The sequence below is a fragment of the Papio anubis genome, chromosome 2 (genome assembly GCF_008728515.1).
Source record: "Papio anubis isolate 15944 chromosome 2, Panubis1.0, whole genome shotgun sequence".
Classification (NCBI taxonomy): Eukaryota; Metazoa; Chordata; class Mammalia; order Primates; family Cercopithecidae; genus Papio; species Papio anubis.
In genome coordinates, this window is record NC_044977.1 from 161,398,870 (window position 1) to 161,412,339 (window position 13,470).

Consider the following 13,470-nt stretch of genomic DNA (forward strand, 5'->3'; position numbering starts at 1 on the left):
GAAGACTTAATTTTGTTGAGACTGCAAATATTAATACTTTGAAGTTTCAGTTTGCTTTACCCCGCCTCGTCTCACTGTCTTCTATTTGTCTTTGTATCGTCAAGGTCTAGCTCTGTGCCAGGCACAAAGTAGTCTGGTGTTCACTGAATACGTGAACAAGGAATAAGGATTCAATTCCTTATACAGAATACATTAATACATATAGGAAGAGATCTCAAGTACCTGAGAGTGCAATAAAAGACTTCCTTCAAGATACATTAGGAATTCTATAAGCTGTGATGGGAGCAGGAACAGAAGTCCTGTGATGAGTAAAACTGTAATTATCTGCTATAGCTTGGGGGTCAGTTTGTGCAAAACAGTGATTGAAACACATATGGTCTGAACTCATGTACTGAAGGACTTTCTCACATTAGATATATTTAAGTAGCGGAGTTGACTTATTCAACATTTTAAAATATTTGTTGAACACCTGCTCTGGAACAAGGCTTGCGCTCAACGCTGGGATCAAAGTGGTAAAGACAGGAACCATCCCTGCTTCAGCTATAAAACTGTAGTTGCTAACTTTGAGAACCATCTTTATTCCAGGCACAAAACCAAATTCTGTGTGTCTTTATAACAGCCTGATGAGATCGTTGTTATTAAGAAATTCACTAAATGTGAAGAAACAGACTTAAAGAAACTAAGAAATTAGAGTCCCATTTTAAATGCAGGCCAAATGACTGAAAAAATATAGTATAATTAACAAAAAATTAAAAGTACACACTTAAAATGTAGTTTGATGAGTTTTGACAAACGTATACATTTTGACACCACCATTGAGATATAAAACATTCTCATCCTTCGAAAAGATTCCTTTAATTCCCTTCCCAACCACTGATCTGCTTTCTAACATCGTAGTGTTTTCTAGTGTTTCTTATAGATGGAATTATACATTGTGTACTCAATTCTTACTTCTTTGACTCAGCATGAATTTGGTGGTGCCCATCACTAATTCATTTTTATTACTGCTGAATTCAGACCTTTAGGGGAGAGAAGGCATAAATCAAATAATCACCTAATTAAGTAATTACAACATCATCAAGTTAACCTAAGTACAACTGAAAATACATTACCTTGTTTGTTAACAATGCAATCAATATGACCTTGGTGTACAGTGGGGGAGACTATAGGGTCATGATTGAGCTTGTGGGAAATAAATGAAAATAACTGTTAGCGAAGAGTGACTCCAAAGAACCTCTGTCCTCACAGTAATTTTTTTAATGTGTCAGATGCTGGTGGGAGGCACTCTTCCTTAGCTCTTTACGCCCATCCCTTACACTTAACAGAGGAAAGGATCTGTGAGGCTGGTACCCCTTTCCTGCCCACTGTCGACGGCAACACCCCCGCCCTGCACCGCCACCGCCACCGCCACACAGACGGCGGTGTGTGGGCAGCTCGGACATGGCACCTGCCCTCAGTCGCCCAATCCCGGGCGCCGCGACGGTCACGTGCACCGCGACAGGTCTTTTTGCCCCGCCCCCGCGGCCCCGCTCCTGCGTGGGCCCGGCCCCGCCCACAGCCCGCGCAGTCCCGCGAGCCTGGCCTCGGCCGCCCCAGCTTCTAAGGAGCCCGCGAGGGCCAGGCTGCGCCTGCGTGGGGCGGCTGGTGGGCGGGGCGAGGGCCGCTGGGGCCGCGAAGTGGGGCTGCCCTGCGGGCTGCGAGCCGGGTCTGCACTGAGGGGCGCGGCGTCGCGGTGGGCCCCAGCCCGGCAACGGGAAGGCGAGCTCTCCTCCCCTCACCGCCCAAAGTAAACTTTGCCGCTCCTTCCGCGGCCCTCCCGAGTCCTCGCCGCCGCCAGGCCGCCGCGGTCCGCGAAGAGCCGTCCTGCGTCAGGGCCTCGTTCCCGGCCCCGGCGCGGGGCCTCTGCGCCATGGACGCCACGGCGCTGGAGCGGGACGCCGTGCAGTTCGCCCGTCTAGCGGTGCAGCGCGACCACGAAGGCCGCTACTCCGAGGCAGTGTTTTACTACAAGGTAGGGCCGGGCCCGCCGCTTTGGTCGGAGTTGCTCAGTCCGGAGTCCGGCTTGGGCCTGCGGCCGAGGGGCGGGGTCCAGGTGCCGAGGGAGCGGTCCCGGCTTTCCTTATCCCTCATTCGCTTCCCGGCCCTCCTCTTTTTGGGAGCGGCGAGCCAGACTGCAGAGGCCCACGCTGAGGCTGCGGAGTGGGGGGACTGGGTCGCGGCTTGCAGCCGCCGCTTCTCCAGCTGTAGTCCTGACTGGCAGATGCCCACGGTTGAGCCGCTTTGGGGGGCAGGTGTTAGATGTGGGTAGTTAGTAGCCAATTCTTGCTGTCACGTGGCTTTGATTTACAGCTACCGGGAAATGGCCTGTGATATATATCAAAATAATGCATGCTCGTTAAATTTAAAAAGAAAAACCATTTATATCATTTGATATACAGTCTTGCGTCCTTAGTGATCTGATATTTTCTGAGAAATGTGTTCTTAGGCCGTTTTGTTCAGTGCTAACACCATAGAATGCGCTTACACTATCCTGAATGGTGCAGCCTACTCCACACCCAGGCTGTATGGCATAGCCTGTTGCTCCTAGGTTACAGGCCTGCGCAGCGTGTTACTGTACTCAATGGTGTGTGCAGTTACACGCAATGGTATTTGTGCATCTAAACATAGGAAAGGTACAGTAAACATGCAGCATAAAAGATAAAAAATACTACACCAGTTGTGGGGCACTTCCCCTCGAAAGGAGCTTGCAAGACTGGAAGTTGCTCTGAGTTGGTGAGTAGTGGTGAGTGAATATGAAGGCCTAGGACATTCACTGCTCTACTCTACTGTAGCCTTTGTAAGTAGTGTACCCTTAGCCTACGCTAAATTTTTTTAAATTTTCTTTCTTCAATAAAAAATTAACCTTAGCTTACTGTAATCATTTTACTTTATAAACTTTTGAATTTTCTTTTTAACTTTTTTGTAACAGCTTAAAACGAACTTATTGTACAGCAATAGAAACTTTTTTTATATATCTTTATTTGGTAAGTTTTTTGTTTTTTGTTTTTTTTTAACTCTTTAGTTAAAAACTAAGGTACACATTAGCCTAGGCATACACCGGGTCAGGATCATCAATATTACTGTCTTCCATCTCCAATCTTGTCCCACTGTGAGATCTTCAGGGACAATAACAGGAATGAAACTGCCATATCCTATGATAACAGTGTCTCCTGAAATACCTCCTGAAGGACATGCCAGAGACTGTTTTATAGTTAACTTTTTTTATAATAGGAGTACACTAACAATACATAGTATAGCATAGTAAATACATAAACCAGTAACATAGTTGTTGATTATCAAGTATTATGTACTCTACTCTACATAGTTGTATGTGGTAGACTTTTACACCACTGGCACCCTAGTAGGTTTGTTTATACCAGCATCACCACAAACATCTGAGTAAAGTGTTGTGCTATGACGTTTTGACCGCTATGACATGACCAGGCAGTAGGAATTTTTCAACTCCGTTATAATCTTATGGGACCACTATCATATATTAAGTCTGTTGTTGACTGAAATGTTATTTGGTGTGTGACTGTATATTTTTGTGTGTGGTTTTTTTGTTTTTTTTTTTTTGCGTATGTGTATATACTTTTTTTTTTTTTACACAAACTGGTTTATACTGTTTTTAGTAATAACTACACAGTAGTTCATTATGTGGGTGTACCATATTTTGTTTTTTTTTAAGAGACAGGGTCTTGCCCTGTCACCCAGGCTGGAGGGCAGTGGCCCAGTAATAGCTCATTGCAGCCTCAAACTGCAAAACTCAAAATAATCCTCCTGCCTCAGTCTCCCAGTTAGTGGGACTACAGGTGGACACAACCACACCTGGCTAATTTTTTTTTTTTTTTTTTTTTTGTAGAAATGGAGTCTCTCTGTGTTGCCCAGGCTGGTTTTGAACTCCTGGGTAAAGCGTTCTTCCCGCCCTAGTTTCCCAAAATGCTGGGATTACAGGCGTGAGCCTCCGTGCCTGTCCAGTTTACTATAATTAATTTACAGACTCTTGGGCATTCAGTTCATTTGTTTTTTCAACATCATAAGTAACGATGTAGTTCATATCCTTATAATTAATTCTTATGACTAGTGCAAATTTTTGCCTGAATTTTCTTTTGGATAGATTACCGGGGGCAGAATTGCTAAATCAAAGGGTATGAGCTTCTACAGTCCACTCTCTTCTCTCCAATTCTGAGGATTTGCAAATATACCCCTCCAGCTCTAGCTAGATTTGGAGGGAGCTGTGTCCTCATGATATTGTCACCTCTTCTTTTAGAAAGCGTATCAGACTTTGATAATACTGTACAGTACTAGTAATTTTTTTCACAAATGTATGTGTTGTCAATAAAGTGTGGTTTGTTTCAGATTAATATTTTGTTGCTTTCATTTTATAATCTATTTTTTCCTTTTTTCTGAGACAGAGTTTTGCTCTTGTTGCTCAGGCAGGAGTGCAGTAGCGCCATCTCAACTCACTGCAACCTCCACCTACCGGGTTCAAGCGATTCTCCTGCCTCAGCGTCCTGAGTAACTGAGATTAAAGGCATGCACCGCCTAATTTTGTGTTTTTAGCAGAAACCGAGTTTCTCCATGTTGGTCAGGCTGATCTCGAACTCCTGACCTCAGGTGATCCGCCAGCCTCGGCCTCCCAAAGTGCTGGGATTATAGGCGTGAGCCACCGCCCCTGGCCTATTTTTTTCTTTTTTTATTGATATGTAACGTACATAGTTTCAGGGTACATGTAATTTAATACATTAATATTTTTAAGATAAATCAGCATACTTGGGATAGCCATCACCTTAACTACTTCGCAGCTGAACTGTGCAGCAATTATTACTGAATATTATCACTTTAATATTTATGCCAGGAACATTTGAATTAATCTAGCTATTTTGAAATGTACAATCAAATATTATAAACTCTGGTCACTCTCCAATCTATCTAACAGTAGGTCTCATTCTATTATAATCTGCTTTATATTTAAAGAGTTTTGGTGCATTTCAGAATCCTTTCTTTTAGACTTTTTTGACAATTTCACAAGGCATTGTTTAAGAGAAAAATTGTGTGTGTTTTGTGAAATAACTTTGACAAATAACAGGTTAAAATAGTGCTATATAAAAACAGATCTTATTAAAGCAAAAGAAACTACTGTGCACTGCCCCTTGTTTTCCTGTAGGCTTACATATATGTCACTTAGGAAGAAGTTTTCATCCTTGAGAAAGCCAAAAAAAGTGTTTGTACTTCTAGAAATTATTTACATAAGCTTCATCAGTTTAGTATTTAGTGTTTTCTGCCCAGTCCTTTCTATAAGCTATTTCTTTCTTGTCACTTTTGAATGTAAATGAAATGAGTAAAATAAAATTGGCACCAGCAGTTTTTTAAATTGGCTTTATTTTTTTTTTTTTTTTTGGAGACAGGGTCTCATTCTGTCACCCACGCTGGCGGGCAGTGGTGAGATCATAGCTTACTTTAGCCCATTCCTGGGCTAAAGCAATCCTCCATGCTTAGCCTCCTGAGGAGCTGGGACCACAGGTGTGCACCACCATACCAGGCTCTTTTTTTTTTTTTCTGGAGATGGGGATTTCACTATGTTGCCCAGTTAGTCTTGAACTCCTGGCCTCAAGCAGTTCTCCTGCCTCAGACTCCTAAGTAACAAAAGGCTTTTTTTTTTTTAAAAGCAAAATAATTATTTGGAAATTAATAATCACATACAAGATAACTGAAGGGGCAATATGTGTGTATTATCTACTTATATAATTTACATGTATCAAAAACATTCCATTTATTGGATTTAAGTATAGCTATAATGTATTTAGATAATGATGGCATTTGAGATATATTTAATATTTACATGTAAAGTTATACTTTCCTCCTCCGAAATATCTGAGTTACAGAATCTGAGGAAGTCATATCTTTTCTACCCCACTGCCTTTAGGCTGAATTTTCATTGTGGTTAAAACTGCACTTTTTTCTTCCTTCCTTCTTTCCTTCCTTCCTTCCTTCCTTTTTTTTTTTTTTTTTTTAGTGACTCAATCACAGCTCACTGCAGCCTCCACCTCCCGCCTCAGCCCCCTGAGTGGCTGGGACTACTTTGTAGAGACAGGGTTTCACCATGTTACCCAGGCTGAAAACTGCACTTTTCTTAACTTAATTTTGTTAGGTTCAGTTAAACAACTCCTGCTCAAATAACTGGATTCAAAAAGTGATGTTCAGTAGATGGCATCTTTGGAAACAGGCATGATGACCCATGAAGTGTACATGCTTGGGTTACTGCAGAGAAGGTGCTGTTACTTGTAGAAATTTCTCTTTGCTTTTTTAGATGGTAGCATTGGTAACCTTCCTGGAATGGTGATGAGGAGAATGGAAACACCTCCTTCTAGCCGTAGCGTAACTGGCTATGGAAGTTATGGAATAACTGGAAGAAGAATCCAGATTTTCTTAATTAAAATAAGTTTAATTTACACAACTAAAATCTGCTTTAAAATGTGTCTGTCATCCTTTGTCAGTATTTTCTGTGGAGAAAACTGTTATCCTTTTACTGTGAGATAGTTAACCTTTATAATCTCTTGTAATGTTTTCTTGGTGATTTTGTTTTAGCAGTTATTACTCGTTTTAGTGCTTTGAATGCTCAATTCACATTTTTTTTTTAGTGTGAATTACTTGCAATCAGTTCACGTTTTCAAGGTGTATGATTTTAAATCTAATCTATTGCATAAGGAAAAAGGAAAACAAAACGTGTAAACTACAGCTATTCTAAAGAAGTGTTTATAATCAATTCCTCATGCGTGAATTCATAGATTTTCAATGACATGTTAAAATTGAGAAAGAGCCTGGATAGCTCCTACGGTAGAGCATCAGACTTTTAATGTGATGGTCCAGGGTTCAAGTTCCTGTTTGGACGTGTCCTGTGGCTTTTAGCACCTAATTCTGACTCCATCTTTGAAAAAGCAAAAAAAAAAAAAAAAAAAAAAAAGTATCATTTGGACCAGGTGTGGTGGCTTGTGCCTGTAATCCCAGCACTTTGGGAGGCCGAGGTGGGCAGATCACTTAAGGCCAGGAGTTCAAGACCAGCCTGGCCAACATGGCAGAACCCAATCTCTACTAAAAATACAAAAATTAGCCAGATGTAGTGGTGTACACCTATAGTCCCAGCTACTCGGGAGGCTGAGGCACAAGAATCACTTCAACCTGGGAGGTGGAGGTTGCAGTGAGCCGATTGCGCCACTGCACTCCAGCCTGGGTGACAGAGTGAAACTCTGTCTCAAAAAAGAAAAGAGAAAGAAAATCGAGAACATTGAATACTGAAGAAAACATTGGAAGATTGTATAACTTTTATGAAAAAAGTTACTGATAATATTTTAAAGACTTTCTTGTTTTGTCATTCATGGAAACCAATATTGAATGAGAATGTGGTAAAGAAAATTCAAGTTGTAATACATCTATTGCATTCCTTTGAATTCTTTCATTTTTAGGAAGCTGCACAAGCCTTAATTTATGCTGAGATGGCAGGATCAAGCCTAGAAAATATTCAAGAAAAAATAACTGAGTATCTGGAAAGAGTTCAAGCTCTACACTCTGCAGGTTAGTAAAGGACTAAAATTGTCACTCTTTCTTTTTCTTTTCTCCCATCATGTCTTTCCCCCTATGTTTGTTTCTCTTCATTTTTATCTTTGAATCTTGATGCTCACTCTGTTGCTGCTTACTCCACTTTTGGTAATCACCTCTTTAAAAATCATTTAGAAATAAGTCATAGATCTTTGAAGAGGAACCTTATAGATAATATAGTCCAGTTTCCTAATTTCCCAGAGTGCAGAGATGGTGAATTATCTATGTTCAAACAATTTATCATTGGCAAAGTTAGGATTAGAATTCAGTTAAAGTCTGCTTTTAAAATATCTGTCTCCTGTCTCTTCTTTATAAAATTAAGTGACTGTTCCTCTTCAGTGTTTGCAGACTTCAGCAGTAGGTTCACAGTGTCTTCTCTGTCGGTGTCTTCTACTTTCAAACCTTTGCTAAACTCTTTTAAAGCATATTTTGGAAAAGTCACATGTAAGCAGAGACTTGGAACTACTTGTATTTGTTTTTGTAAACGGCACAACAGGTACAATAATAGAAGTGTACATAGTCTTAATGGTCACAGTTTTGTTAGAGGTAACTGATGTTGACATTGTATTTACAAATACATTGATTTCTCTAGGGGCTCTTTTTAACCCTCTTTTTCTGTTGCTGCATGATAAAGCCACAAGCAGAAGAATATTTATTCTCATGGACTTTGTGCTACTTTTTACCTCTCATTCTGAGTAGATGTGAGCAATTACAACAACATCATTGGGATAAAGTAGATTTAATCATTGGATTCCTTGTTATGACAGTTCCCTTAAAAACAAGGCAGTTTACTTTAATACAGTGCCCAGAAATTGCATGTATTGAAAAGTGTACTGCCTGTGTTATTGGAACCTCACTTGAAACAAAGTGTTGATTCATGTATTCAAAATATCATACAAAATTCAAAGGAACTTTCTTTTCCCAGCCAAGTAAATGAAGTTCTTAAATTTAACTGCCCAATAATTAGGAACTTTGTTTCATAACCAGTGTTTTCAAATAAAATTATCTTTGAAGTAGGGAAGGTAGTCTTTCATGTTTACTTCCATGATCTCCCTGTTTTTTCATAGATAGTTTTCTTCATTTCAGCAACTATGTTTTGAATACATGTTTTGGCTATATGGTAAGTACAGGGTAATAGATGAGTGACAGTGCATGCCCTACTTCATCAGGTGTGGAGAGAGAACAGTATCAGCATTGCACTATCATGGAAACCCCTTTCTGAAGCATGCTAAACTAAATGTTAAAGCAGAATGCTCTAGAAAGGGGAGATCGTATGGTGATATTATTCCAGGAGTAGAATCTCTGGCGGCCAAAGGTGTATTTCCATCTTTCTCTTCTGTATGTACACACAGTCAAGCGCATTTATGCCATAGGCTCTTGATTCCAGTAAGATTGCTCTTTAAACCGTTGAAATCCTTGTGACAATTGGAAAAAATAAATATGAATCATTTTTTTCTAAGGAATTTTAAAAGTTATTCTTACTTTGTATTAAATACAGCTAAGCCTAAAAACTTACATGTGATTTTTGGGAAATAAATTCTAAACATTGATATATATGTGATATTCAGACATCAAATGAGACACCCCAATCTTTTGAAGAATAAAGACTTGCCAGTGAAATAAAATTCAAAAAGGATTTTTTTTTTTTTTTTTTGAGATGGAGTGTTGCTCTGTCACCCAGGCTGGAGTGCAGTGGCGTGATCTCAGCTCATTGCCAAGTTCTGCCTCCAGGGTTCATGCCATTCTCCTGCCTCAGCCTCCCCAGTAGCTGGGACTTCAGGTGCCTGCCACCACACCCAGCTAATTTTTTGTATTTTTAGTGGAGATAGGGTTTCACCATGTTAGCCAGGATGGTCTTGATCTGACCTCATGAGCCACCCGCCTCAGCCTCCCAAAGTGCTGGGATTACTGGTGTGAGCCACCATGCCTGGCCTTAAAAAGGACTTTTAAAACATAACATAGCTTGTTTTACTAACTTCTTTCTGCTTTTGTTGAAGAAATGGAGTATAATCTCTAGACAATTAAAGGATTTTCTTATGTAATTATTATTTTAAGCAGAAAAGTCCTTTTTCAAATAAAAATCCTGTTAGAAGCCCTAAGTTTTAAAACAAGGTAGTCTGCTGACAGTTAAGAGACTCCTGAGAGAGAGTTGATTTTGGGGTGGGGAAAGGTAATTTCCCCATAATTTTAAACATAATTTAAAATTAACCAGTGTAGGCTGGCACAGTGGCTTATGCCTGTAATCCCAACACTTTGGGAAGCTGAGGCAGGAGAATCACTTGACTCTAGGAGTTCAAGATCAGCCTAGACAACATAGACCTCATCCCTACAAAAAATCAAAAATTAGCTGGGCATGGTGGTGTGTGCCTGTAGTCCCAGCTCCTCGGAGGCTGAGGCAGGAAGACTGCTTGAGCCCAGGAGGTCAAGGCTGCACTGACCCGTGATTGCACCCCTGCACTCAGCCTGGATGACAGAGTAAGACCCTGTCTCGAAAAATAAAAAGTAAAATTAACCATCGTAGTACAGAGTTCAAGAGTTGGAATTAAAAGATCCATGTTGAGTCTCTACCCTTTCACTTGTAGCTGTGAAATCTTAGACCAGATCAGTGCTTCTCAGTAGGAAGTGATTTGCCCCCCAGGGGACATTTGGCAATTTCTGGAGAAGTTTTTGGTTTTCACGCTGCTGGGTGGCAAGGAATATGCTTCTGGGATTTAGTCGGGTAGAGGCCGGGGATGTTGCTAAAAAGTCTCCACAACAAAGAATTATCCAGCCCAAAATGTCAATAATGCCAGGCTGAGAAACACTGGGATAGATATTTCAACATTTTTGAGCTTTGGTATCTTTTTCTTGAATGGAATTAGTATATACTTCAGAGAGGCATTTAAGAAGGCTAAAGTTTTGAAAACATCAGCACAAACTGGGCACAGTGGTGAGTGCCTGTAGTTCCAGCTACTTGGCAGGCTAAGGCAGAAGGGTCACTTGAGCCCAGGAGTTTAAGAGTTTAAGACCAGCCTGGGCAACCTAGTGAGACCATGTATCTTTAAAAAAAAAAAAAAAAAAAAAAAAAAATCATGTACCTTTAAAGAACTAACAAAATCTCAGACTTTTCTTAAATAGCAAGTTTAGCAAGATAAAATTTCCATACCATAAAATTCACCCGCTTAAAGTATATAATTCAGGTGTTTTTAGCCTATTCCCAGAGTTGTGCAGTCATCCCCGCTACCTAATTTTAGAATGTTTTCATCGCCCCAAGAGAAAACCTCTTAACCATTAGCAGTCAATCCCCATTCCTCCCTCCCCCTTGCCACCACTAATCTTGCTGTTTCTATGGATTTGCCTATTCTGGATATTTCATACAAATGGAATCATCCAATGTATGGCCCTTTTGCCATCTGGCTTCTTTCACTGAGTTTGATGTTTGCAGGATTTATCCATGTCGTAGGTTGTATCAGTACTTCGTTGCTTTTTATGGCTGAGAAATATTTCATTGTATTGATATGCTGCATTTTTTTATCCATTCATTAGTTCTTGGAGACATTTGGGTTGTTAACACCTTTTGGCTATTGTAAATAATGCAGTTAAGAACATTCATGTGCATGCAGTGGCTCATGCCTGTAATCCCAGCACTTTGGGAGGCCGAGGCAGGCAGATCAGTTGAGGCCAGCAGTTTGAGACTAGCCTGACCAACAGGGTGAAACCCCGTATCTACTAAAAATACAAAAATTAGCCAGGCGTGGTGGTGCACACATGTAGTCCCAACTACTTGGGAGGCTGAGGCACAAGAATTGCTTGAAAACCCAGGAAGTAGAGCCGAGATGGCTCCAGTGCACTCCAGCCTGGGTGACAGAGTGAGATTCTGCCTCAAAAAAAAAAAAAAAAAAAAAATCATGTACAGATTTTTGCATAGACATGTTTTCTCAGTTATCTTTGGAATTCCACCCAGAAGTGGAACTGCTGTGTCGTAGGATGTACCTCCATGTTTAACTTTTTTAAGAACTGCCAAATTGTTTTTCAGAGTGGCTCCACTATTTTACAATTAGCTACACCATTTTACAGTTCCACCGGTGGTGTATCTGGGTTCCAAGTCCTTCACATTCTCATTAACACTTGTTATTGTCTTTTTTTATTTTAGCCATCCTATTGGGCATAAGGTGTCATCTCAGTGTAGTTGTGTTTTGCATTTTTTGATGACTAACGTTCAGCAATTTCTTATGTGCGTTTGACCTTTTGAATGCCGTCTTTGGAGAAATGTCTATTCAGATCCTTTGCCCATTTTTTAACTGGGTTGTCTTTATTGTTGAGTTGTAAGAGATCTTTATTCTGGATTCATGTTTCTTATAGATACGATTTTTTTTAATTAAAAACAAATGAAAATATTATTGCAAAGAGAAGTGAAAATATGTAACTTATTCTACGCTCAGGGTAAATAGAAAAACCAGGAACTTTATCATCAGAGCCTAGTATATTACACAGTTTTGTCTGTACAGAAAAAATGTTTTAATTGCCTTAAAATAGATTTCTTAATATTTAGCAATTTCCAAATTTTTGTTTTGTCTTTTGAGGTAGAGGAGCATATGAGGAGAACTCTTATGTTTTAATTTTTAAGTGAAGAGAGTGCCAGTGGGAGAGAGAAATTCAAGGAAATAATTTTTTAAATAAGTAGTATGTTTTTTAATATTCTTTGTCTCTGATGTCTATTGTGTTATAAATAATTGCAGATTTTTTTTCTTAGACCTTGAGATTAAAAAGAGAAGGGAGGAAGGCTGGGCATGGTGTCTCACACCTGTAATCCCATGACTTTGGGAGGCCGAAATTGGCAGATTGTTTGAACTTAGGAGTTCAAGACCAAGCTGGGCAACATGGCAAAACTCCATCTCTACAAAAAAAAAAAGAAAAGAAAAATTAGCCAGGCATGGTGGTATGCACCTGTAGTCCCAGCTACTCAGGAGGCTGAAGTGGGAGAATCTCTTGAGCCCGAGGAGGTAGAGGCTGCAGTAAGCTGTGAATTGTGCCACCACACTAGCCTGGGCAACAGAGCAAGATCCTGTCTCAAAAAAAAAAAAAGGGAGGAAATTTGTCCTTTTTTAAGGATTTTATTTTAACCTTGCTAAGTTTTTTAAATGAAGAATTACAGAGTTTTGTAAATAATATCTTAAATAGTGAAAATAGTGTGTTTTCTGGCTGTGTTTAGATAATAATCCTTCTGTGTATGCTTTTTTTCTATTCTAGTTCAGTCAAAGAGTGCTGATCCTTTGAAGTCAAAGCATCAGTTGGACTTAGAGCGTGCTCATTTCCTTGTTACACAAGCTTTTGATGAAGATGAAAAAGAGAATGTTGAAGATGCTATAGAATTGTACACAGAAGCTGTGGATCTCTGTCTGAAAACAGTATGTATAGCTATAGATTACATTTGATGAGTTATGTGAAGACATTTCTTCTCTTGCTAGTGAATTTTACATAACACCTTGAATAAAACAATTTTAACAGAATAAAAAAAATTTTTATTATAAATGTAACTAAACTACTCAATAAAAGATGATGAGTAGAAAGTTAATAATGGGTTTTTACATCTTATTAAAATTTTGACAGTATTGAGTCTTAAATTACAAGAACTATTTTTAACGTTTCTATTCTAACAACTAAGATAAACTTACAGAAAGAGTTCACTGTCACAAATCTATTAATTTAGAATAAACTTCCCCTTTTTTCAGTTTGATGCACTTTTTAAAAAATAAGCTAGTGGTTTGGATGAGCCTTATATATTTGCAGTGTAAAATCTGTATGCTGAGTGGTTTTTACTGCTCCCTGCTGAGCCTTGGTTGGAACTCTTAGCTT

At 39.6% G+C, this 13,470-nt stretch overlaps 1 protein-coding gene across 2 annotated transcripts in view; it reads left to right on the forward strand.

Moving 5' to 3' along the window:
• Positions 1–1,645: 1,645 nt before the first annotated feature.
• Positions 1,646–13,470, forward strand: part of CAPN7 (calpain 7) — a 45,986-nt gene continuing 34,161 nt past the window's right edge. For both annotated transcript variants that reach the window (XM_009201745.3, XM_003895132.4), the window contains exons 1-3: positions 1,646–2,011; positions 7,503–7,611; positions 12,865–13,022. In XM_009201745.3, coding sequence (XP_009200009.1) covers positions 1,910–2,011; positions 7,503–7,611; positions 12,865–13,022 — 369 coding nt within the window. In that variant the 5' untranslated portion in view covers positions 1,646–1,909. The remainder of the gene's footprint in view (positions 2,012–7,502; positions 7,612–12,864; positions 13,023–13,470) is intronic.